Source organism: Lepidochelys olivacea (genome assembly GCF_965140295.1).
Source record: "Lepidochelys olivacea isolate rLepOli2 genome assembly, chromosome: 2".
NCBI lineage: Eukaryota > Metazoa > Chordata > Testudines > Cheloniidae > Lepidochelys > Lepidochelys olivacea.
In genome coordinates, this window is record NC_140412.1 from 37,133,596 (window position 1) to 37,161,398 (window position 27,803).

The window sequence follows — 27,803 nt, forward strand, 5'->3', positions numbered from 1 at the left end:
CAAGTACCTTAGATAGGTAAAAATCACCGAAGATTACAAAAAAAAGTTTGCATTTCCTTAGCACCCTTCACTTCCCGCTGCACTTCGAAGAAACAAAAATTCATTAAAATGTAGAGCCTTCCGAGACAAGTGCCCCCATCCCTGACAACGGCTGAGAGCTGGACCCCTCTGCAGACCGAAGGGAGGCGATGGAGAGACGAGGAAGGACAGCAGGGCCATAAACGGCCCCCACCTCCACCCCCGGGTCTGGACAGCTCCCTGGTGCTGAAGTTACAGAGCCGCTGTAAAAACGTGCTTCCCTCCTCAGCGTCTCGGCCGCTGGCAGCCTGCAGGCCCCGCCCGGCGTGTGGCTAGCGGGACAGGGTGTTAGGGAACCACAGGTGCCGGGGGCTGAGTCCCCACCCCGCGGAGACGCTTTCTCAGCTAGGAGAGAGGCGCGGAGCCGGGGCGGGCGGGCGACGCTGGTGGAGGAAGATGGCGGCTCTTGCAAACCCACTTGGAGACAGTTAGAGCCTAGGCCCCGGCCCCACATCTCCGGCCCGGGGTGTGGGGGCGAGCGGCCCCGGCGCCGCGCCACAGGCTCGGAGCCCGGCACACAAGCCAGGACCGAGCCCGCCCCCTCCCACCCGCCCTCCGGCAGCTCCCCCGCTGCCAAGACCCTTTTCCTTGCACACGCCGGGTTAGAACAGCAGCACCTGTGCGGCCATGTTGGGTACCTAGCCCCAGTCTCTGCCCGGTGCCAGCCGCCTCCTCCTGCCCCCAGAGAGCCGGGGGGAGGCGGGGGGAGAGGGCAAGGCACCGGGGACATGGAGCAAATACCACAGCCGAGCGGCCTCACCTCCACACGCCCATCAGCATCCCCCTCCCCACGGCAGCTAGGGCCCCGACAGAATCGAGCCCCCAGTCCCCGAAACAGCGCCGGGGCTGGGGTCGAGACCGCCACCCCGGCCCTCTCTGCGGCCCTGAGCGGGTAGGAAAGGAGGGGGCTGCCCTTACTTGAGCACGGACTGCTCCTTCTCTTCCTCCTTCTTCTGCCGCTCCATGACGGCCAGGATGATCTTCCGCTCTTCCTCCGTGAGGTGGCTGAGGTCGGGCATCTCCGGCTGCGGGGCCTGAGGTGGCGGAGGCGGAGGAGGAGCAGGGCCGCCCCGCGGCCCGACAGGAGCCGACATGTTTCGTGGAGCTCAGCCACGCGACGGGAGACGCGGGAGCGGCAGGAGCAGCGGCCGCTGGCGCGGGGAGCGATACATACAAGTCAGTGCACGCGGGTCAATGGGCTGCCGGATGAATCAACAGCGCCCCGGGGAGGGGGCTGGCCGGGGAAGCCCGGCCTCACCCACACACACTCTGCCCACTCGTGAGGGCAGCCGCGGGGGGAGAAGGGAGGAAGGAGAGTGACGCTCGGGCCGAAGCGCAATGAACAGGGAGCTGGAGGACCAGGGACTTTGGGAGGGGGCAGCGGAACGGGCGCAGACCTGAGGGGGTGGCCAGACAGAGAGCCGGGGGCCGCGACTGACCCCAGGAGAAGGAGCCAGGCCAGATTACGCTAAGCCCGGTGCCAGGGGAAGAGTCCGAGCGCGGAAACCGGCGGCCGCAGGGACGCCAGGGGCAGGAGGCCGGCTGCAGGGAGAGAAGCTGGGGGTGTGGGACGGAAGCCCCGCCGCCCACGAGCGCCGAGCGGCGGCAAACCCTTCAGGGTGCGGGCGAGCCCCAGCCGCCGGCAGCTGTAGCCGGCTCATCCTTCCAGCCCGAGGTCCATGGCGGGGGCTGTGTGTGGGGCGCCGCTGACGGCCGCAGCCGCCGCCGCCTCCTGCTGCAGGTGCTGCCGCGCGGGCCTGGCCGCCGCCGCGCTCGACTGCTCTTCTCTCGGCTGCCGGATACAATCCGCCTAACCCATCGCCGCGCTGAGAGCCGGAGTCACGGGTGGGGGCTCGGCATCTTCCTGCCGGGCCCCCGCCTGGCCCGAGCGGCGCTTCTTCCTGCCGCGGGAGTGGCGGGGCTCCGCTTCTCGCGGGCGATCGACGCCCAGCCGGGGTGGGGAGGAGATTTTTTATTATTGTTGTTATTTATTTATAAAGGCACAAAAATGGGTGCGATAAAAATCACGCGAGGAAGGACAAGGAGGAGCCAAGCGCCAGGGACGCGCTGGGAGGACCGAGCCCAGCTGCTCAAGGGGCTGACGCACCGAGGGAGGGGGGTGGAGAGAGACGCTGCACAGCAGCCGGTGCCGGGGCTCTCCCGAGAGGCGGGGGTGGAGAGGAGCCAGGGGAAGGGGGTGGGGAGAGCAGAGAGTGAAAGTGGGAAAGGCGGCCAGAGAAATCGGATGAGGAAGAAAGGGGTTACGAGGGGGCGAAGTGGCTGGGAAAGGAGCCCCTGAGGAAAGAGGAGACGGGGTCGGCCGTGGAGGCGAACTGGAGCAGAGAGTGCGATGGAGCAAAGGTACAAAGGGGATGGGAGCTAACCGGGTGCAGTGCACCGCTGAATGTAAGAGGGGAAAGCCGTGCACGCCAATATCTTTAGTCACACCCAATAACAGGAGAGGAGTCACGGCAGTACAATTACTAAAAGCAGCTGAGCTGAGCTCTGCCCTGACCTGAGTGAGGGGTTCTGGGAGGGCACCGGCGGCATCCCGGCTGCTATCGGCTGGAGAGCTCAGTCCTTAGGGAGAGGGCTCAGGTTCTTCTTGACTTCATTTTTTCGCCTTCCGAAGCTGAAGAAAGTACAGGGCCCCGCCCCTTAGATCCAACCCAAAGTGTAGGAGACAGTGAATAAAATACCACCCACCCACAATCCGAACTCTGGTCACAGAGAAGGAAAAGTCAAATTTGTACATAGCCACGTACCTTACGGGTGTTTGTCTGGAATCAGAATAACCTACTGAAAAGATAACAGCAAGGGCGAGTCCTAAAGAAAGGAAACAAACATATACTCTTTGAATAATGTAAGTCTTCTGAGTTTTCTTTTCTACTCTTCCAACTACTATCTTAATACTCTCCTTCAATTAATATATCTAACGTCTATTTTCTGTCTCTTACTTATCTAATTTACTCAAATGAATTTCCTGTCTTTCTAGCTTCCTGTTCTGTAATATAGTACTTTTCTTCTTACTACTTTTCAGTTTATTTCTTTCCCTTGTTCCTTTTAATTACTTGGCTTTCTCCGTAGCCGTCAGAGATTCTTTATCTCAGTTTACCTAAACTCCATTACCTGACATGCATCCGGCGAAGTGGGTATTCACCCAGGAAAGCTTATGCTCCAATACCTCTGTTAGTCTATGAGGTGCCACAGGACTCTTTGCCCTATTACCTGTCACAGACTCTTAACTGGAGCATCACTCCACAGACGCAAAGGGTAAGATTTGCCCGGAGGTGTTTGTGCTGGGGTTGGGGTTCTTTTGAGCCTCAGAAACAGAAACTCAGTGGCGCATTACAGTGGAAAAGAAAGGGAAAGGAGGAGAAAGTTTTCATGCACAACTGAATCTTTCTTCTACAATAGGGACCAGGTTGCACTGGAGAAAGCCTCTCAAAGCTCACCTACTCATCCCGGTTCCCCCCCCCCCCCATTTCAATCGGAAATAATCACACCTGGGGAAAGAACCAATGGGTGCCAAAAATGCCATTTAGCAACAATAAACGACAAATAACATATCTGGATGCAGAACCACATTTAGTCCAAATCTATTGGTTTTCAATGTATTTATTAAAAGTACATTGAGATAGTCACCTGATATTCTTTTACATGATGGGTAATAGAAGATATTTCTAGTCAGCTTTATTATTACTACACACTTTATTTGGTGTCCATCAACATATTATAAAACTTACACTGAGAGATTCAAATTCCCAGTACGAGACCAAATAGCCTACTCTGCTGATGCCAGCACCCTTTCACCTGGGCTAGGAAACAAAGATTTAACCATACAGAAAAGCCTGAGCAAAGTGATGCCTCTTCTAAAAGTGGCCAGATTTATCCATAGTTGTGTTTTCACAAGGCATGAATTCTAAGGAACAGCCTAAATCTCAAAAACACTCTGCCACCAGCACTCATAAGTGTTAAGTCTTTGGGAGAATAAGTTCCAGTGTACTGGAGGAACACAGACTAATGGTAAGTTAGATATGGTGAAGCCATGCTTTCAGTACCATATGCCTAGACCATTCAAGTGTAACTGTTTAAAAAAGATAACCAGTGACTTGAATTTCATCTAGTAAGTCTGTTTGTCAGCCTTATGTGAAAGAAGGATATTCTGTTACCTGATGTGACTTGTACATACAGGAATAATGAGGAGTCTAGTAAGATCCCCCTTGACCGTGAACCATTTTGATACCAGTTGAGCAGATACAGTCAAATGGTAGAACAATTATAGCTTTCACCAGGTCCTCAAAGCATTTTCATCTGCCAATGAACATTATCTTTCTCTTGCCAGATTGGACTCCAACCAAATGGCTTTCATGTAGTGTCCAATTTTTGCCAGACACTGGGTAAGTTTCTGGGTCAGAAGAGAGAAAATGTCATGAGCATAGGGAATATGTTATAGCCCATATCATCTCATGATCTCTAATGAGATAACAGATGTTGAACAGAAGGGTCAACAGGACTACTCCCTGTGGGATTCCACACGTTAGCATTCAGGAAGGAGAAGTAATCACTCATCACCACTCTCTAAGAACTATCAGAAAAATTAGCAGAACCCCACTCTATGACAACTCTCTCCACTCTGCCAGGTCATGAAACTGTGTCAGTAACTGCCAATGCCACAAGGTGGAAGGGATATGAAAAAAAAGTCTATAAAAATAAATGTAATCTAATCTGGGACCACAAACACTAAAATTGCCTTAATCATAGCTGTGTTTAAAGCATGACATCACTATAGGGCAGAGTTAAGGTTGTTTGTGTGCATTACATAAAATACATTTAAACATGTTCACTGAATTTTCTAAGTTTATAATGATTGGTTTTGAAAATGTCAAAATGCCTTCTTTTTTTTTTACCCTTAAATTACTGATACGTATTCTCAACCTTAATTTAAAATATAATATTTTCCCTCTCCCTTCCATATCCTCTGTCAATAAAATTATAATTATAAATAAATCTGAGAATAAGAGCCAAAATCACACACACCTTCAGAGCCTTATCCAGGTATTTAATTTGCAAGTGAAGCAAGATCCAGAGCAGAAAATATTCTATGACTCATTGAAGAAATGGTCCCACTTGACTTCTCTATGCTCCATAGATCTCAAAAAATCTACTTCTCTTTCTCAAATCAGGTCTAGCCATTATTATGCTCATTTTCGTGTAATTAAAGGGAAACATTACCTATTTATGTCCATGTCATCTTGCATACAATTTTCTCTCATGCTGTTATTGATACCTACATTAAATGGATGACTTACTGTTGAAAATGTACTTGAAGCAAACTTCTTCCCACACAGTCCAGAATAACTGCAGCAATAGCAATCCATAATTAAACAAACAAAATATTAATACTGGGTTTTATCAGCTATGGAACTCATTTTCAAGAAACAGTAATTAGTTATTCTCTCACTAGTGACATTTCTAAAAATGCTGAGCTTGATTTCCAAAGGTCCCGAGCACCTGCAGCTCCTATTTACTTCAGCTGGATTTGTGGGTGCTCAGCACTTTTGAAAATCAGATTCCCAGTTTTTAATCCTTCTCTTCCAATATTCTGTTAGATTTGTTCTCCTGCTGCACAGCCCTCAGCCTAAATTCACCCCAGCTGACTTTTGTCAGATACATCCTTCAGTTTCTTTTGGGTGGCCTCCAGAAAGGATTAAATCCCAGTTGCCTAAAGGTGTACTCTTATATACTCTTGAGGTTATTAATCCAAGTTTTCTGGTCTCATCCTTCTCCTCCAATGTCATGCTGCTGTCTCCAGTTTCTTAAACATTGCTGCACAAGAGGAGCTCCCAGTGAAATAGCAGCACTTAATTTTGAAAACTCTCACAAACCTCCTTTAATAGAGGCCTAACTATATTTGTTTCCATTTCCTACCTTGTAGCAGAAGTTTCAGCTAACAGTAAATGAGTGGGTAGCTTTGTCGATTAAAGAATTCTATCTCCAATTCTTCCTTGAAAAGATGGAGCTTAGTCCATCTTTTGGTTTTATATACAAGCAAAATGAACATTTCTGTTTTATCAATTTCTTTCTCTTAGTTTTGCCTTAAGTCCAACATCCATTTGAAAATCACCTTCATATATTTGATGTGAAAAAGTTTTAAAATCTATCTATATTGGACCAAGAATAGAGAAACGTCAGATATCCTCATTCTTGCTTGAAGGCCTCCAATCTATAGTCTCTTGATGGACCAAATCAGACAGATACTAAGCATTCCAAGCATACAATAAGACCCTTCCTAGAGGCATCAAAGTACATTTTACAAGGGGCTCCTCAAAGTTCTGGGCTGAGAAGCAAAAATAGTTGCATAATGAAATTTGCAATACAACAATTTGAGATTTGCAATTCCTTCACTAAGCACTACAATACTGATATTCATTCCTTGGCTGATACAGCCTTGGGGCCTTCCAGGCTGCCCTCAGTTTACATTAAGCGAGCAAATAAAATTAAAATTACAACAAGTAAAAAGATCAAACCAGATAAGAATAATAAAGTAAACATTTCCATTGTTTCTCTTAGAGGGATTTATATTGCTTTGTTTTTGAAGTTACTTTCCATCCAAGAAATTGCATCTTACTGATGGATATTTCCCATAATGTCAAGACCTCTGGATACTTTGAATGAGAAAGAGAAAATCGATTTCCTTATTTCATTTCTTGTAAAAGAGGGCCACCCACTTGTCTGCAAAGATTCCCCCACACTCATATTTATATATCAAACTCTTCTGGACAAAATTCTCTCCCAGCCTCAGAGATGAGGAGTCTTTGTCTGAGCCAGCAGGGGAAAGAAAAGCCTTGGCCACTTTAAGAATTGCTCTCCCCACTTTTTCCCCTTGTGGGGACTCAGCCTCCTCATGGTCTTGAGAAGAAGGGGGGGCGTGAGGACTCCTTGGCTGCCTGGATGGACAGAATGTTGCAGTGTAATCCTATTAGAACCTGTGCACTCAAAGGGAAGATTTATAATCCCTTCCCACTGCCTAGGGTGCCTTTCTGCACCGGGAGAAACAGTTCTCACCCACCCCCCTTGGGATTAGAGTATGACCAAGGTTTTGGGCCTCTGGGTGTGTATCACACTAGTTGTCTTTTGGGGCTAGGAAAGTTTTTCTGCCCGCTTTACTAGACTGGCCTGTGCAGTGTGGGATTTTTCATTTTCAACTCTCCAGCCCAGGGATCTGGTGAATAGGTTAGCTTGTTGAAATATAGAAGGTGCCCAGTACAGGTAATCATTCAATAGGAGGTCCCGTTTCCTGATAAACTAGAATAGAAGTGGATTAGGAGACAGCATTTCCTAAAGAAGGTGCAGGAAAGGGTTGGGGCTCCTAATGTCCGGTAGAGTGAGGAAAAACCACTTTCCTCTTTATCTTAACTCTTGTCTAAGGGGAGGATGATGGGTCCCCATAATGGTGCTGGGACTAGGTTAAACATGTGGGGGAGTGAGGGCAGCCCTTCCCCCCAGTGGTACAGCTTTTGAAGGGAAGAATGACCTGTAATGAACAAGTTATTGCCACATAGTTTCCCAAATGTTTTACAGCAGAGCATCAGTTTTATGAATGACCAGTTCTATGAACCATTTTTCCCTGACAGAAAAAACAAATCACATAAGAAAAATGATGTTGATGAAGAACATGTCAACATCCCTTCTCATTCCAATGCCTTCAATGCATTGGAAACCGCTTTGCAGTGGTTTGAAAGACAAGAAGAAATTGATGTAGTGTCCCATGCTGCAATTATGCACTGTACCTACTGTAATTTTGAGATGTTCAATTTTATGAATGCCTCAAGCCCAATTGTTTCATAAAATAGGGGTTCTATTGTACTTAGTAAAGTTGCAGCCTAGATGAACCACATTTCTGATTATCTGTCTTTCTTCCTGGGGTGTCTGGAATAATTAAATGTATGTATATTGTACTCTAAATGTTGTTAATTTTATCAACAGTATCATGCTCCAATCCTGCAAAGATTTATGCACATGCTTAATTTTAAGTACAAGTAGTCCCCTTGAACTCAGTGTGACTGCTCATATGCTTAAAGTTAAGAATGTGTGTATGTTTTTGCAGAATCAGCGACTTACTCATATTTTCTACCTTTAGCTTATGGAACTCATTTCCTGGAGTCAGAGTATGATGCTGCAGTAGTTCAGCAGAATCAGTCTGAACTCAATGGAGAATTAAAAAAAAAATCTAAAACAGCCTTTGTTGTAATAATCAAGTTTAGTGGGCAAAAGTTGGTATCTAGTGCCATCCATTACAAAACATAAAAATTACAGGTATGGAAACTAAATTTCTCTTCTACGCAAACCACAAAATCTTTTGTATTTTACATGGCAAATTAGTGCTTGGCAACAAGGGTGTAAGTCTATAGCACACCTGCTTGAAAAGTGCAGTGGGCTAAGCTGCAATCTGGGACTTTCACTGTGCTTTAACAGAGTACACATGGTGAGATAGTATGCACCAAACTGGTGTGCTGTAGATTCACACCCTGGCTTGCCACACACTAATTCACCATGTAGACAAGCCCCATACTTCATCTGCCATTGCACTGCCCACTTATCAAGCTTTGGGAGGTCTTTCTAAAGTTTCCTGCAGTCATCCCTAGACTTTACTAACCTAAGTAATTTTGCATCATCAAAAATTTTTGCTATTTAACTGCTCAACCCCATTTAATTGGTGAATTTCTAGACAAAAATGACTTTAAGGTTGAGAATACGCATCAGTAAACTAGGATAATATTAGTTATATATATAACATCACAATCACGTTATAATTGTACCCAAATCAAGCGATGCACAATTAGAGCACCCAAATGCATAGTTAGGGCACCCAAGCAACTTTATCTGCCCTGTAGTGGCAGCATGCAATAACCATATTATGTTTGTGGATTATGATTAAGGCATTTTAATGTTTGTAGTCCCAGATTAGATTAAACTGATTTTTAAAGAAATATTAGATTTTTTCCTTCAATCCGGTATCACTTCAGGGCAGAGTTCAAAAGGTGTTAAGTATCCACAGTTACCAGTGAAGTCAGTGGGAACTATGAAACCTCAGCATCTGTGAAAATCAGTCAGTGTGAAAATCAGTTATTTAGGCACCTAATATGGGGGTTGTGTTGGTGCCTAATTTATGTATCCACTTGTTAAAATATTGGCCTGTGGGTGAGTGAGAGTAGACATTTTTCAACTTGAGTTTGCCCATTGTAGTTCAAACCCCAGAACCAATTCTGATTAATGCATCTAAGGTTTTCAAGTAAGGTTAACTCTCTTGGAACTGGCATATGGTTTCCTTTGCAATTAGAATATGCCTGAGAGAGATGGTCATAAAACCTTTTTGTAAGTAAATTTCTAGATAGAAAATGTTATTTCTGCCTGGGCTCCACATCTGCCAAGTGGCCACAAAAATCTTTCATAAACTCATTTAATTCAGATAATTGGTAGAGTCAGAGATGGAAACATTGCTAAACTGCTACTGGAGGCAGATCTGTGAAGAGAACAATCAACTCCAGTGTATTTAAACAAATAGAATCCTCCATTACAATTTTAGCATGGTGTACCATGAGGAAAGGAGTCAGTATCTTATACAAGTTCATTTTATATTCCAAAGGCAGAGCCACTAGAATTATAAAGGCTAATATCTAATTGGACAACAATTTTCTCCTTGTGCACTGAGATCATTAGCACTCATCTGACACTTTCTGGTACCTTTTACTGAAGATGGTCCCTGTGGTGCTCACTGACATACCTCAGATTAAAATCAAATATACAAGTGCAGTGTGAAAGTTTATAAAGACCAGCATTAATCAAATCTGACATTTTACCATGCTAAGGGGAAAATTGCACTCGACAAAATTAGAGTCAGCAAATGCATGGTAATATTACAGTCACTTCTCTCTAGAAGAGTGTCCTGCCAGATAGTAATGGAAAGACTCACACAAGATTTCACTGTATGGTTATATTTTAATACTATTTCCATTGAAACATTTGCATTCATTATAAGAAAGTTAATAAATACAGATGAGAAGTCAAAACATTCTTTACTGTATGTTGTTCATTGGAATCTCATAAAAGATGAGAGAAATATACTTCAGGATTTGTGGATTGTTAAAAAATTAATATCTATTCGTTTTGATAGTTGAAAGGTTTAAGAGTTTGCCTTTTCCTCCAGCTTTTCCTGATTGTACAGGAGTTGAATAAAATGTAACTTGAATAAATTATTTATATCTGCAAGAGGTGAAATAATGTACACATGGTTGTTTAGGGAAGTTGGGAAAAGGGATGATAAAATATCAGTTTCCATCTTTGTGATTGCCACTTGCACCTTAAAAAAAAAAGTTTAAGTGAACTTTCTTCCATTAGAGGTGAAGGGAGTTCCTTCAGTCTTTATGAGACTCAAGTATCTATCATCAAGAGATTACATTAGACAGAATGCCAGCTTTCAAAGCTTGCCTTGTACTTTTTGCATCTTACATAAAATAGTGGGTCATGCTTTCAAAATCAGTTTTCCCTGAGATGGAAAGAAAATGAGTAACTGTACTAATACTTATAGATATTCCAATACACTTATGTAGGCTTCAGAAAGCACACATTTCTTTAAGCAGGATATTACAAAGGAGGTTAAAAGTCTGATGTGGTAGGAGGCCAAAATAGGACACATTGCACAGTCAGACTCTACAGCTCCCCGTGTACCATGGAGAAGATATGCATTGCAAGTTTCATGGTTTACCACAAGAAAAAAGTGGAATGTAGATAGGCTTTGAAGACTAGGGCATGGCCAGTGGATCTATTCTGTTGTGGGCCAAAACCTACTGGCCCACAAAACCTGTTGTGTATGTAGTTGGTTCCATCCACTTGTAAATCCTAGACTCCATAGGCTGCTGCAGTGATGTAATTCAGATGCTCATAGGTACATTGGGGACAAGATTTCCCTAACCCTCACAGTGTCCACAAAATTACTGTAGGTTTCAGAGTAACAGCTGTGTTAGTCTGTATTCGCAAAAAGAAAAGGAGTACCTCAGATGCCTTAATACTAGCCCACATCACTAGCTCTTTCTGCCCTAATATTACATTAGAAAGAAAGAAAGAAAGAAAGAAAGAAAGAAAGAAAGAAAGAAAGAAAGAAAGAAAGAAAGAAAGAAAGAAAGAAAGAAAGATCTCTTTACACCTCCTTTCTCTGGTTCTGCCAGTGTGCATTATCTTCTCTTTGTCTTTTAGACTGTATGTTCTTTTAAGGAGGGACTGTCTTTTTTACTGTTTCATAAAGTGATCAGCATGTTGGTGGTGAACAACTTATAAACTAGCAATTATAATTGTTGGCATTTTAATAGTGAGTGTTGTGGATTCCACCAGGACTCATCCTTCACAGACTTCTATTGTCCATGGTATTGCAGGCCTGTGACAGATATAAAAGAACATCTGATTTTTGTCTATCTTTAGATATTCATCCACACAGACCAACATAGTCTCTGCACAACAGCCAGGCCTAAAAATTGACTAAAAAGATAAAGGAAATTTGAAGATTATAGATAACAGTGCTGCTTTGCTACAAGTTTTACAGTCACTGTGCCCAGAAATGAAAGGTTGGGACAGGTTGAAAATTAGCAAGATCATACCAACAAATATGGTTTCTCCTAACACCACCTTGTTTCAATGAACTGGAAACCTTCTCTCTCTAAGGAAATATTAATGATCTAAAGCAACAATGGAACTAATACTCCCTGCTTTCTTTCACTAATCATGGATCCAACTTGCTGGTGGCAGGCTGTAGCTCTCCCAGCATCATCTCTGGCACCTCAAGTAAGCAACACTCAACCAGAAATGGCAGGACATTTGTCTCCTACGTTCTGCCTTAAAAGAGACAGCTAATCTACTCCAAATCCAAATTATGTAATCTATGAAGATAAAGATTGCTTACAACAGGAAATATTCCACTCCATTTCAAGGTGGAAGCAGCTACAGCCAGGGTTTGCCAAGCCGTTACTCAAAGTAGTTCAGTTGGCCAACACTCCATAGTTTCTATCATGGAGGAGAAAGGTGCCTTCTTCACTTACCCCAGTAGCCATGGCATAAGATTTCAGAAGCTTTCAGTGCTGCAAATGATAGCCAGAGTGGATCTTTGTAACAGATGGCTGTGTGACCCTCCAAGGATTATCATCAATGGGCTCATACATCTAGATAGCAATGAGGGAGGTCTGGGTACATGGCTAAATGTCTCCCTCACATAGCTTTATTCATTCATCATCTTATTTCTGTTTGATATATTATTTGGTGTGACTTTGGTTACCTGGCATAACCATCTTTTCCTCTTATATTCCCCTGTGGCCTGCATGTGTATACAACACTTGGATACTGCATTTTTAATGCAATGGCTTTATGGATTGTGCTAACTATCATATAGGCTGGCTTCCCTTGTTTTTGTTTCTTCCAACACTGGTACATATACTGGGAAGTAACTTTTGTTGTTGCTGTTTTGAGTGATTGTCCACACTGATTCCACTCGGTGACCAGCAAGTAGTTCTCTAGAGACTCCTCTCTCTCCTCCAGCTGAAAGAATGACTTCAGGACAGCTCTATTGAATCTGGCATCTGATCTGGAAGCCTGGACCAAGGAGTAATGGAAGGTGAATGTGTGAAATGAATTCCAAGTAGCAGCTCTGCATATTGCAGATATTGGGAAATACCTAGGGAAGCTGCTGGGGAGCTTCATGCACCCTAGTGGAATGGGCCCTGACATTAGCCTGTAGGGTTCTTTTTGGCCATCTGATAGCAAGTTTTAATACAGTTGGAGACTCTCTTTGATAGCCTCTGCGTGGAAATAGATTATCCTCTATCTCTTTCTCTGAAATCATACGGTATGGGAGATGTTCTAAATTACTTTGTTCTGACCAAATAAAGGATAAAGCTCTCACCACATCTAGAGTATGCAATTTCATTTTACCTAGGTTGAAGTGAAGCTTCAGAAAAAAGATCAGAAGGTGGATTACTCCCTGAGCTGAACACCTGAAACTTCGGATGACACCTAAGGATGGACCATGTCCATATGGAATATAGTCAAAGAGGACCAATCCTGAAGGCTGGTAGGAAAAGGATAGATAGTAAGACAGAAAATATCATAACGCCACTATATAAATCCATGGTACACCCACACCTTGAATACTGCATGCAGTTCTGGCTGCCCCTCTCAAAAAAGATATATTAGAATTGGAAAAGGTACAGAGAAGGGCAACAAAAATTATTAGCTGTATGGAACAATTTCTATATGAGGAGAGATTAAAAAGATTGGGACTTTTCAGCTCGCAAAAGAGACAACTATGCGGGGGTGGGGATGGTATGATAGTAGTCTATAAAACATGAATGCTGTGGAAAAAGTAAATAGGAAATGTGGTTTACTGCTTCCCATAACACAAGAACTAGGGGTCACCCACTTAAATTAATAGAAAGGAGGTTTAAAACAAACAAAAGTAAGTACTTCTTCACACAATACAAAGTCAATCTGTGGAACTTATTGCCAGGGAGTTGTGAAGGCCAAAGTATAATGGGGTTCAAAAAAGAATTACCAGTAGATAAGTTCATGAGGAAAGGTCCATCAATGGCTATTAGCCAAGATGGTCAAGGATGCAATCCCATGCTCTGGGTGTCCCTAGCTTCTGATTGCTAGAAAGTTGGAGTGGATGTCAGGTGATGGATCACTTGATAATTGACCACTTCTGTTTATTCCCTCTGAAGCACCTGGCATTGACCTTTGTCAGAGGACAGGATATTGGCTAGATGGACTATTGGTCTGATACAGTATAACCATTCCTATATTCTTATGTACTTTGCTGACTCTTCTGGCCAAGGTAATGGCTCCCAGGAATGACATCTTCATGGACAGGTATTAAAGGGAGCAGGTTGCTATGAGTTTGATGGGGCAATCCCAGTAAGCCAGTTAGAACAAAATTGAGGTCCTAGGAATGGGAAGGCTCTTCACCTTGGAGAAAATGTAAGAGATGCCCTTCAGGAATTTCAGTACTGTGGAAAGAGGGAATATGGGATAACTCTGTACTGGCGGGTGATATGCACAAATGGCCACTGAGTGCACTCTAAGCAAGCTGATAGAGCCTAGATTGCTTCAGGCAGAGTAGATAATCCAGGACATTTGGGACTGAAGTGGATATGATGAAAATTGCTATTACATCACCTAGGTTGAGAATCTCTTCCATTTTGCAGCATCTCTCAGCTCAGGTGGAAGTCTTTCTGCCTTGCAATAAGATATCTCTCACCTCTGATGAACTGTGTCACTCCACATTCTTTCTGAACAGCTGGATCCCTCGTGGTTGTGCATGTGGCCCTCATGCCTGCCTGACTCATGTAGCCAAGGGCATAATGGGTGGGATGGCTTCACCTGCCATTCAGTTACTTTGGCCATAAGACTCCTCAGGTGTTGGGTCTCTGATTAGGAGGCATAGACAGTGGGTCATGGAATCTGTGTGGACAATATATCTTGGTGGGGAGAGGCACAGAGAGTGGAACTCTGTTGCACACTTGTCTAAAGGGGATATGTGGCTCCGGTCACAACCCTAAAGAGGCTAGCACTCCTGAAAGAACTATGATCAGCTGGTCCATGCTGTGTCTGTTGAGTAGATATACTGAGCTCAGCCAACCTTGCAGAGGCCAAATGTGAAGATCTGGCATGCTGTGTCATAGGTGCACACTGCTAAGTGCCCCATGGGTTTCAGACTCATCCTCATGGGTGTTTTGGGGTTGGTGCAAAGCTGATTAATGACATCTCCCATCATCTGGAATGATTGTTGAGGCAGGTATCACCTTGCTGATTTGTAATCTAACGCTGCCCTGATAAACTCTATGGCATGAGCAGGGTCAGAGTAGATTTGTTGCTGTTGACCCTGAGCAAAGAGATGAAGAACTGTGTGAATTGAGTCAGTAGCTTGTTGTGGGGCTTTCCTCCAAACGAGTCAATCATCTGGACTGGGTATTCTTGTATTCCCATCCTGCATGGATGGACATGCACTAAGGCTAGAACCTTTGGAAGATTCAAGGGACCGTCAAGAGGCTGAAAGGTATGACTCTGAGGACACTTTGTGGGTACGTATACACAGCAAAGTAAAACCTGCAGCTGGCCCATTCCACCCTACTCAGGCTGTGGGGCTGTTTCATTGCTGTGTGGACTTCTGGGCTCAGGCTGAATCCTGAGCTCTGGGACCTTGACACCCCGCAGGGTCTTAGAGCCCAGGCTCTAGGTTGAGCCCATAAGTCTACACAGCAATGAAACAGCCCCACAGCCTGAGCTGCATGAGCCCGAGTTGACCAGCACTGGCCAGTTACAGGTGTCTAGTTGCTGCGTAGACATACCCTGTGAATGGAAATATGCAAGTACACATCTTGAAGGTTGAGAGCTGTGAACCAGTACAAAGGATCCTGGGAAGCAGTAAGGAGGCTAGGCGGAGCAAACCAAATTTGAAATGAGAGAGGGACATGTCGAGATGTCAAAGATCAAGGATGGGTCGCCAGCCCCTTTATTCATTAGAACTAGAAAGTAGCAGGAAAAGAGAAGCCCCTCCCTCTAATCTTCAAGGGTACTTTTACCACAGCTCCACATTGTATTAGGGAATTCATTTGTTCCAAAAAGGTCTCTCATAAGAGGGTTCCGTGGAAAGGGACTGAAAAAGGAGGGAGGGAGTAGGTGAAGACTGAAACCACAGGGGATACCCTTTGCTTACTATCTCAAAGATCCACTAGTCTGAGGTTATCCTCAACCAAGGTTCTAGGAAAAATCAAAGGTGATTTCCAAAGAGAGGAGGAGGTGTAAAAAAAAAATGATCCACAGGATCTTGAAACTCATGTCAAAACTGGTTTTTGGAAGAAGGTCCATACAATGGGGCAGGGAGGGAGCAGATGGTCAATATCTGTGGTACCTCAGCTTTTTTCTTGGAGGCTTAGAAGAGCACTGTTTGGGGATAGTACTGAGGCTAAAGCCTGTAGTTACAGTATGACTGTAATTTCTCTGCATTGTGGGGGTGTATAGATCCAGGGATAGAGGAGAAGCTTTGATGACCTGGAGACCGTGGAGTGTTGGTGGTGGTGTTGAATAGCTTGGTTTTCTAAAAACAGGAATGTGGTCTATAGAAAGAGACCGCTTGAGAGGTAGAGGAGGAAACGCAGCTGGCTGGTGTTAAGGTGAGATGAGGCTGATCCTTTCCAGGTGGGAACTGGAGCTCTGTGGTTCTTTCCAGCAGGAATAACTTTAGTTCTCTGTTCTTGACGGTTCTCTTGGAGAATGAGCAACATGGAGAGCAGCACTCTGTTATGTGTCCCACTCCTAGACAGATGAGACATTGGGAGTGGCCATCATTAATGGGCATGGCACAATCAAATGAGCCGTTCTTAAAGCTGGATCGAGTGCACCATGCTGGAGGAGTACCCCCCTGGAGGGCAATGAAGGAGTGTCTCACTACACATACCCCTTAAAAGATGTGTGTTTATTTTAAGCCAACAGGCAGAAAAACAGTAACTAATACTAAAAATAAAAATAAAGTAGGACCAAAGATTCCAAAACAACATGAACTAGAAGTAGCAGCTATGTCACACAGGAATATGAATACTGCTGGTGTTCCATCTTTTCCCCTGGGTGGCAAAAAGAAACTGAGTGGCAGCTGAGGCCACTCTGCCCTTTATGCCCTCTGCTTTGGTGGCTTGGAGGATTTGAGGGGTGCAGCTGCAACCACAATGGATACTGCTATTCAAAAATAATCCAATCTCATGTGCTGAGCCCCCAAGGGTGGACAATCACTCAAAGAAGAATCTACAGTCCATTAGCTTTTTCCTGCAGAATCTGTAATGTCTCAAACAAAATGTCAAGCTTCTCAAGTGCCACTTAAACCAGACTGGATGACCTGGAGTTCCATATGTTAATCATGGCTGTGACCCCAAAGTCCCAAACCATAATCTTAAATTTCTTAGTAAATGTATTGTTATCCCCAGAATCAGTTTACTCTTCATGAGAACAGATTACTTAAATATAAACCATCAACTGGAGAAAAAGAAATAGTTTATATTTTTGTGTTTAAATTAAACACAGATCAATGAGCGAGTCAAACTCCTATGCAGTGAGAGAGAATAACCAAGGACTAACATAGGTAGCCTCTTTGTTTGATTTCACTTTCTTCCTCTTTGGGTTGGGTTCCTCTTTTGTTCTCTCTGCCCTTCCTTTTTTTTTTCACTTCACTCATACTGCTCTTTTCAACCATTTATTTTGGTTGAAATATATGAGAGATGATGAATAGGGCAAAGAGGGATAGACAGGACATTTTTGCCTTAATTTTCTGTGTTTGTTGCTTCCTCAAGGGGGTTCAGCAGTTGTTACTATGTTTTCTTCAGTAATCATGAATAAATAAATAAATACATAAATAATAATATTCACATCAACCTCTCTCCCTAACTACCCACTCCTAACTTAGGGAATGGCAACAAATTCTTTTTATATTAGATATATGAGCAAATAATAGGAGGAGCTAAAATAACCAACTTAATTCTGGGGTTTTATATATAGTAAAAAATGAGAGCTTGAATGATTTGCAAGTTCTTTCTAGTGGTGCTCTCTGAATAAAAGATTTAATTAGTTATTTTAGCATTCTAATATGACATGTTAACTCTTTCCAAATTGGGTATCAATTTCTTGGTTATTGAGCAAAATTTTAGCAGAAACCTTTTTTCACAAACTTTCTTATACTGCATTTAGTGAACACTATTTCTAATCTAGTCTGTCTGCATTTTATGCTATTACCATGATATCTGAGCTAGTTGGTATCTCTATCCCATTACATTTTGGCCCAGCCCCATCTTCATTATGAGGATATGTCTGCTGTACATGCAGCTCAGTAAAATTACAGGTCTAACATACAATTTGGGGGGATAAAATAAAGCTGGGAAAAAAAGTCATATTCTTGATGTAGCAAATTAGCATATGCTGCTTCATATTTCTAAAAATTCTAAAAAATGGTCCAGAGTTTTGCTTTTTACTATTTTCATTCCTGAAAGAAAAAAAATCTTGGCTAAACCTTAGTTTGAAGTCACACACAGACTTTTCCAACAATTGTATTAAATTTATTCCACAATTTGATATAAATATCCTAATCCAATTACCTACTCCATGCTTCTTTAATTTTGGATAGCGAACAGTTACTGCTCAAGATATTTGTATTGAAGCAGCTGGATTCTTATGGACAGCCATAACAGCTAGGATTATTTAAAAGCAGTGGCTTATATTTCCTGATTTTAAATTCTCTATTGAGAATGAGGCAACTGCAAATATTGCTAGTGGTTTTCTTTGCCAAGGTTACATTTTGCCTTAAGTGATACAAAAGAACACAGGCTCTATTCCTGAAATAGGTGGTCTATAAATACAACACCTTTAGTTATCCAGCTGAACTACTGAATCTTTTTACCATCAGCCTTAAATGCTGGATCATGCCCTTTTCAAAATAAATAAATAAATGTAGATTTAAAAAAAAAAAAAGATTATTTTACCTTAGATGGCAATAAGAAAATCTGTACTGATTTTTCCTGTCATCACTGCTCAAATTTAGGGAGGAAAACTGCTGGTATGCTCCTTCTCCGCCCCTCTGTGACTTGATACTCCCATCTCCCTACAATACCAAATCTCTGCCTTGTGGCCACCTCAGTGCCTGCCTACAAAACCCCTGCTGCACTCTGGTAATCCACCCATAAGGCTCTCCTCTCGTCTGATCCCCCAGCACTTTAGATGCCAGATCTTGTCTCCCCTGATGCCCTCCCCTGGCACTACAGATACCAGACTCCCTTTGGTGTAGACTTGCAGACCAGTAACCCCACTCTCAATTAGAAATAATTACCCAGAAGAAGCTCCTTATGGCTCTCTCTGCCTCGAAACAGGGAAGCAGTAGTGACTAGTGACATCTGAAAGTGCATAGACAAGACCAAACACATGGTGGAATATGCAGGAATCATTCATTTCAGAGCTCAAAGATCATCATTTCTTAGGGGAATGTTCCACCAGAGAATATTTTATGGCAGAATTGTCAGTAACAATACTGAAAAAGCAGAAATGTTCTATACATATTTCTGTCCTATATTTGTGGAAAAGCCAGATGATGTAGTCATATCATATGATGATGATGACGACAAAATACTTTCCTTTCCAACAGTCAAGAGGATGTTAAACAGCAGCTGCTAAAGTTAGACATTTTTAAATCAGCAGGTCCAGATAACTTACATCCAGGAGTTTTAAGAGCTGGCCAAGGAGCAATAATGTTGATTTTCAATAAGTCTTGGATCACAGAAGACTGGAAGAAAGCTAATGTTTTGCCAATATTTAAATTAAAAGGTAAATAGGATTACCCAGGTAATTGTAGGCCTATCAGCCTAACATCAATCCTAGACAAATGGAATGGCTAATACAGGACTCAAATAATGAATTAAAAGAAGGAAACATAATAAATGCCAATCAACATGGATTTACTGGAAAACAGGCCTCATCAACATAACTCTTTTTTAAAAAAAATGAGATGAGCTGTTTGGTTGATAAAGGTAATAGTATTGATGTAATATACTTAGATTTCTGTAAAGCCTTTGACTTGGTACCACATGACATTTTGATTAAGAAACAGGAAAGATACAAAACCAACATTCCACACATTACATGGATTAAAAACTGGCTAAGAGGTCTCAAAATGTAATTGTAAATGGGAAATCATCATTAAGCAGCTGTGTTTCAAATGGGGTCCTGCAGAGGTCAGTTCTTAGCCCTATGCTATTTTATATTTTTATCAATGACTTGGAAGAAAACATAAAATCATCTCTGTTAAAATTTGCAGATGACAAAAATTGGGGGAGTGGTAAATAATGAAGAGGGCAGGTCATTGGATAGCTTGCTAGCAATTTTGGCCTATCTGTCAATGCACCACTTCAAAGAATCAGAGGGGTAGCTGTGTTAGTCTGTATCCTCAAAAACAATGAGGAATCTGGTGGCTCCTTAAAGATTAACAGATTTATTTGGGCATAAGCTTTTGTGAGTAAAAAACCTCACTTCTTCAGATGCATTTAAAGAATGTATCTGCCACTTTGGACTCCAGTCTCCTCAGCAGGCCTGTCCACCGCTAGGAGTTTAAAGGCAGTTTAAGAGATTTTGTGCACCTGGGTTTGGAGGACTGATAATAGATCCAGCACATGATCTTAGGAAGAGCTTGAAGGAGGAGAGATCTAAAGTAACCAAAAGACAAATGGAGGAAAAACCCAACAGATCTGCACTTCTTTGAGCAGACCAATTTACAGGTAAGTACAAAACTGCTTTGGCTTCAGATGGATTGCATCCTCCAGTCCTGATCCCACACTGCTGGAAGCCAACAAAATCGTAGCTCCTCAAGAAAGGAAGGCTGGGAAAAAGAAAGTGAAATCAACTAGGAGAAACCTGCTAGCTATTTCGCCAAGGTGCCGCTGAATCCAGTGACAGCAGCTATTTTTTCCCTATTATCTCTATTTTTTCCCTTATACAGCTTTTACCAGATTGGATCCCCTGGTGTAAGCTTTAGGCAGCATTCTGACAATTGAATAAGAAAGCTCTTAGATCTGGCATCTTTAAACTTCACATTCTTTAAGCAGAACCACTTAGGATGAATATTTACCACTAACGTTGACATTTTGCTCTGTCAACCCATAAGAAGGTGAACTGGTCTTACTCTGGTGACTACTGAGGTGGTTACCCTCAGCAGAGCTAGTACATATTTTTTTCTTTTAGTTATGTTCTTCTTGTCATTCTGCCTCACACCGTGCCACCACATCAACATTTAGGCTCACCACCAGGATTTTGTAAGTTCCTGACATCTCACGTGTCCATTCAATGTCACCCCACAAGAACTGTGGTACTAACCACAGTATGATTGCCATATGTAATGAGACTTTCACCTTCAGAGTCCCCTGCTCCTTCAAAAGAAATCACAGGTAGGAAGGATGAGACACCCCTCATAAATATATAGGTCAACCATGTCATATAAACCCTGACAGAGTCCGTAGTTGTCCATCAGCAATAATGACACTTTAAAATCAGTTTTATTAATGAGGCTGGGAGGCCATTTCAAATGGCACTCATCTGTGTTTTGATATCTTAAAATTCTGGAGAATCTGGGTAACCAACAGAACTCCTAGATCTAAGATGAAATCTAAACTGGTCTCTTTAGGTCCCTTAAAAGGAGCAGGCAATGTGGAAGACAGCTGTACGATTACATGACAAGGACCCCCTCACAAGCCCTGGAGTATGGCACATGCCAGGGACAGGGCTGGGGGTTTGAAAGGTGTGCCATGGGCAGAGCACAGTAGACAGTGCTGAGGGGACTCTGTGCACCAACTACAGCTCATAGGGCTGCCCAAGGCTGGCCAGGCCAGGCCAACACTTAAAACATTTGCTGGTATAATAATGTCAGTTAAGAGTGTGATTTTTTGTTTTTAACCAACATTTTTAGATAAGGAAAAGCCCTAGTGTAGATGGAGGGATACCACCAAAAGAGTTCTTTCATTGGTGTAAACTTTGTCTGCACTAGGAGGGTTTGTTAGTATCTCTATATAGGTAAAGCTATTTTGGTGTAGATTAGGCTTCAGTTATGCTGGAGGGGGGTTTCTTCAGCCCTCAGAGCAACCCAGGGTTGGAGGAACACAGTTATCATGAAGCCACTTTAACCCCCCTTCCCTTTGGGCTGTAAGTTCTGTGCTGCCCCTATGCGCTATGAACAATCTCTGGCATTGAAACTAGAGTATGATGTGGATCTATAACAACAGATTGTTTATATCTACAAAACATATTTCTGTGCTCTATCCCAGATCCACACAGGCAGCCTGAATTTCTAAGGTGCTGAGAACCTGTAACTTTTGTTAAGTCAATGAGAGCTTGTGTGGGTGCTCAACATCTTCAAAAGTAAAACCCAGGGTCTGTTTTAAATTGTTCATAAAGAGCTGGCATTGTGAAGACAGGGCAAATATGAATTTCCACCAAAATTTTCATCACACTGCTGAACATCAGTTCTGATATATTTTTAGTGGGTGGCACTTGAACTATGGCTTGGACTTTTTCTAGATTTCTGTGTATTTCCTCTGTACAGCCTTGTGGCCAAGATTGATAGTTGAGTTTGTTCTTGAATACGTCTATTTAATTTCAGTCCAGCAGCCTCAATTACCTTCACAAGTTGTTTTAACCTTATATTGTGCTTGTCTTCAAACTCCCCACAAACAGTCATCACTGAAATTTTCTACTCCCTCCTTACAGAACCTAATTTATTTCCTTTTGGAAGATTTTTGGGGAGTTTGTGATGATGGATGGAAAGTGACAAAAGCAATAGCTTCCAAATGGAATTATAAAAGTTGTTGGCTTGACACTGTCAGGGCAGAGTGAAATTTACCAGAATCCACTATGCTCATGGTTTCCTACACTTTAAATAACAAATAAATAAATAAAAAACAGTGTAGACCACATCTTGATAAAGAATCGATTCCCCTCCCACTCACAATTACACTGGCCACCCTCTTTCCATTCACAATTACATAAGATAACTGGGACAAACGCAGCTGACAACTGCTTACATGGAAAAATAATTCTAGGAAAATATACTTTAAACAGTCTTTAATGCAATTTTGCAGCTGGAAACAAGTGGAGAAGCCAACATCATGTAACCAGCTTTTTGCACCTTCTCAGCAATTAATCCACGGAGCACAATTTTGGAACCTCTGATATAAGTGGTTGGTTGTGGTGACCCCAATAATTATTTACAAAGATGTCAAACATACACTCTTTGACTTTGTAGCTAGTACAGGCTTTGAATTGTCTCAGGCAATTTACCCACTACATTGGGCCATTCTAACCTGGGTCACTTCATCTATGCCTTTCTTTTCCTTTTCCCATCACCATCATGGCCTCTGCTTTTTGCCCTATTATTCTATTTGCCCTGTCTCACTCATGTCCTTCTCACAAAAGACGCTGAATCCTTTTTCCTTTAGAAGCTTCCTCTAGGGATACAGAAGGGCCTGGAGAGGAGTTTCTAAATCTCAGTCTACACAATGTGTCTGGAAACATCCTTTTAAAATACGTCAAACTTCTGGTGGGGTTTCATTAATCTTATTTGAGATTTTGCCATATTCCCCAATTAGATATAGAATGGCATTTACTGTCTTTTGAGACTCCCTATCACAGTACTAGCCACACATCAGATCTTTTCATTCCTTCTCACTCAACTTTTATTCCCTTGATGATATTATTACTTCCCAAAAAAACTGTTTGGCTGTACAGCCAAATTCAATAATAACTGGGATAATAGATATCTCTAGATAGTTATTTTATGTAATGAAAAAGCCTGTAGATTGTGTCCCCACATGAGGCTACAAATGTTATCTGTTTAGAGAAGCCTTTAAATATGTTATTTCCAAACCCAGATCTATGCTTAGGATAAAATATTTTAAATTTATGCTGTGAATTACTTCCTCCACATCAAGGATTATTGCTACCACTTGATCCAGGCTACGTTGGTCTGTGTGAAGTCAATCAATAATCTTGTGTTATTAAGTTCCTATACAACCTAAATAGAATGCATTATGATGGGTAGAATATGCTTAGTCTTTCTGGCTAATGCTTTCAATTAAAAAATATAAATACATGCTCATTAACTTTAAATTGTGTTAATTTATGTTAATGTTTTATAAATTAATCAAATATGTGAAATGACAAAGTAATCAGATTGTGAAGAGGCTCTGTAGTCCCAGTGTGGGTATTTGCTAAAGAACAATTAAATTGGATGGAAACCACTTCCATCAATCAGTTCTTTCATCCCCTTCCTTTTATTATACGTACTACACACATAATATCAAAAGGGATGCATATACATACATGATGTATGTGTATTGTACAAAGTCTAGAGATCATTTCACCACACAAAACATAATACATCTAGTTTAGATAACTCCACCTAGCTTTCTTATGTAATTACTGTAACATCATCCATTTTAAGCTGGACCCATTTCTAAGCAGCATAGCCGACACTAATTATTCAGCAATCTAAATTAATCAGAGTTTCATCAAAAACCAATTCTACACAGAAACTTACATCCAAGCCTTCATCATATTAAGCAATAATAGCTCTATAAAAATAAAGTAATTGTAAAATTGACTATTTGAATATTAATTTCTGAGCTCTGATTCAGTAGATTTGCCTCTGATTTAATATGGTTTTATGTGTGCAAAAGAAATATCTTCACATAAAATAAATAAAAAACATTAACATAGGGACACTGGAAAAAATTAAAAGAAAGTTTACTTTACCTTGACTTCCACTGATTTATGTTATTTTCAGAGTCTTCTGTAGCAATGTATTTGGTTCTGGAAATGCAGAACATCATAACACATGCATCAACAGTGAAAAATCTATTTGGTTAAAATTTTAAAAAATATTTTAAAAATCAGCATATTTTAAAGGTGTATGGTTTATTTAATCTGACTAGGATAAAATAGGTATAAAATTTGAAGACAGCTGGAAGTGTGTGCATGATGATATGGATCTAACTTGCTTGCAAAGTCCTCATCACAGTTCCTTTAATATAGAACTATTTACATTCATTTCCCTGTTGAAACAGTGTATGGAAGATTGCTCTGTCTAAATAGGATTCAGCCAAGACCTTTGTTTGGCTTAACCAATATTCGTCTATTTCCCCTTCACCACATCTTCTGCCATTCTGCCTATTTATAAGCATTATATAATCATGTATAGCAAAATCCTGGAAACAGGATATCAGCATTTTCTTTTAGTTCAAATAAAATACAAAAATATTTAAGCTGATATGTATACAAACTATATATAGAGAGAGAGTTTATATGCATGCACACAGGTTCTATTTTCTTAAGTTGTAAATTCTATAAATCCCTACATATCTCCTTTAGCTAGTGTAGATTTTCATATATGTTTGGAAAAAAGTCATTTTTAATTCCTGGAATATCATTTAACGGAATTGTGCATAAAAGAATAATTGGTGAACAAAGCCAAGTCCTTCTCAGAATAAACAGCCACTAGTTTAATATCCTCCATTTCTACTGGAACATTAGCTTAAGATGACCTTTGTACCACTGAGCAAGGTACTGAAAATAAGCTGCCAGATAACACTCTGTCAGAATAGCTGTGATGAAATAAAGAGCTGCAGCCCTGGAGCTTTCTAAAAAGGATGTCAGTGGTGCTCAAGATAAAATACTAAATATGCATCCTGGATTTAATTGAATGAAACTAGAGTTCAAGGCCCCTAAACACAATCTTTGCCACAATTTTTTCACCTGTAAGAACAGACCACATTTCAGGTGTCTGATGACAAACTGGATTTTAAGACCACTTCTTAGAAGAACAATTTTTTTTAAGCCTTTGCTCTTGGGGGTAGATATAGTTTTTGAAGTTTTGATATGTAGGAAGAAAGGGTCACCAGATTGTTAAAGGAGTGAGGGGAGTTGAGCAAGTTAATAAAGGCCAAAACCCAACATCCTTATTCCTCTAGTTTGAAAATTGTGTAGGAAGAATCCAACAAAACAAAAATGCACTGTACAACACATCATCCCAGTCCTTCTGCTTTAGTCATTGAGGCCCTGATCCTGCCCCATTAAAATCAATGAAAGCTTTGCCATTGACTTCAATGAGAATAGGATAAAACTCTGAAATAATTAGTTGACAGGCAGCAATAGAATATAGTCTTCACTGGCTTTTTTCTTCTATCAGCTTCCATGATAGAGAATCACATGTTGTTTTCAAAAAGTTTCAGAAGTATTTTTTCTAGTTTTTTAAAAACGACATCATGCATGAACCAGTGACAAAATCTACCTCTGTTTTAAGTTGTGGTTTTGGAGGAAGGAGAGAGACAAACTATTTGACACTTCTGTTGTAAACTCTTTGGACAGGGACTGTCTTTTTGTTTTGTTTGTACGGTTATAGGAGCAGAATTTTATAATTGTACTATGAGAATTAATGTATGATTTGATTTCATCCTGCCAACCACCTTATTTGAATAGCAGAAAGGAATGACACTCTGGGACTATGGGATTCCGTTTCCCATATGCATTACAAATTGGGCCCTTTTAGTTCTTTGTTTTAAGGTATAGTTAGTAAGAGACAGGATCCTGTATTGTGTCTATGTTAAGTAGATTAGAGGAACATTGAAGGCCTGGGCCTCAATGTGAATTGTTTTGGTTATAAAATTTAGCAAGGTTTAATTTACAATGTCTTTTTGCTTGATATAAAATACTGCTGTTTGTATTCTCAAAGGTCTGTGTAAAAGACTGTTTGTGTGAATGAGGAATGCATGCATCAGGAAAAGATAAGGTGTGAAGGCCATTGTTAACCAGATGATCAAGAAAGGAGGAGCGAAGACACTTAGAGACTTCTTGATGCCAGAGAACCATCAACGCACATCCATGATTGAGGAAGGACAGATTGACGACCCTGATGTGGAGGCTGGCACCCCTAAAGACAATCAATGACCCTCTCGGAGGTGTTTTGGAATGTTAACATCAAAAGATAACACCAATTAAGAAGTAACCGGTCATAAACTGACACAGCAAAATCCAGACTTCAACAGAGGAAAAAAAAACTGACTATAAGAACAGGGTGCTTTGCCATGGGACTTCGGGTTCGCCTTGCCACTACTCCAGGAGCACCGGATTGCGACTGACAGAGCCCGGCTCCCCTCTGTGACCAATCTGGCTGGCCACTAGATTGATCCAGACCCTGGACTGGTAACTATAAACATAGGCTGGCGGGACTGTGTGCATGGTGTGTGTGGGTGTGTGTGACTGAAAAGTATATGCTACCTGCTGTATTCTCAATAAATGTGGCGTTTTGCCTTCTCCCCTATAAAAGATCTTGTGTGCTTTGTATAGCATGACACAATGCCTAGCAGAATGGGGTCTATAGTAACTTTGCAGGAATTTCAAAGAGGAGCTATTTTAACTTTAATCTAGAAGAGGACTTGTATTACCACATCTGTTATTACCACACCTGTTAAAAACGATCAGTGATATCTCCATAATGAACCATACAACTGAGCAGTTGGGCTAGAAGCCTGGACAGAGATCCAAACGCACAAGCCTCCACCACAGAGCTGGATGAAAACTTGTTATAGTTAGTAGCTGTAAGAGGACCTCTAAATATCCTAAGTTACAAGCAGCCAAAATACAACTCCCCTGTCCCACCCCAAAAGCTGCCAAATGTCATAAATCTATGGGTATGTCTTCACAACCTGTTGCAGTGAGCCTCCAGCTCCAGTTGCCAGATTTGGGGTTGCAGGGCTTGCACTAGTACTCTCAGAATAGCTGGGTAGATGATGCTTTGCCTCAGGCTAGAGCTCAGGCTCGGACACCCACCCTCCTGCCTTGGCTTCAGAGCCCGAGCTCCAACCTGAGCTGCAACTTCGAAGTGCTGTCTACACAGCTAATTTTAGAGCACTAGTGCGAGCTGAACAATCCCAAGTCTGATGACCTGGATTGGGAGGCTCACTGCCTCTACACAGGCTGTGTAGATTCAGAAGTACCCTAAATTGCCCTTGCATCAAAGGCATTAAATTTATTTAAGTTGCAAGGTACAACCCTCCAAATCTGGCATTTCCTAACTTTTAGGTTGCTCATACAACCTTGATTCTGTTCCC

At 41.9% G+C, this 27,803-nt stretch overlaps 1 protein-coding gene and 1 long non-coding RNA gene across 2 annotated transcripts in view; one reads left to right on the forward strand and one right to left on the reverse strand.

Annotated features, from left to right (window-relative positions):
- Positions 1-1,952, reverse strand: part of RIMS2 (regulating synaptic membrane exocytosis 2) — a gene marked incomplete at its 5' end in the record, with an annotated part of 744,128 nt that extends 742,176 nt beyond the window's left edge. Inside the window, one exon of the mRNA XM_084618867.1 lies at positions 997-1,952. Coding sequence (XP_084474993.1) covers positions 997-1,172 — 176 coding nt within the window. The remainder of the gene's footprint in view (positions 1-996) is intronic.
- LOC311515639 lies at positions 1,173-27,018 on the forward strand. Its single transcript, XR_014710201.1, has 3 exons — positions 1,173-1,254; positions 4,424-4,478; positions 26,426-27,018. It is a non-coding gene; the product is annotated as an uncharacterized lncRNA (long non-coding RNA).
- Positions 27,019-27,803: the final 785 nt, after the last annotated feature.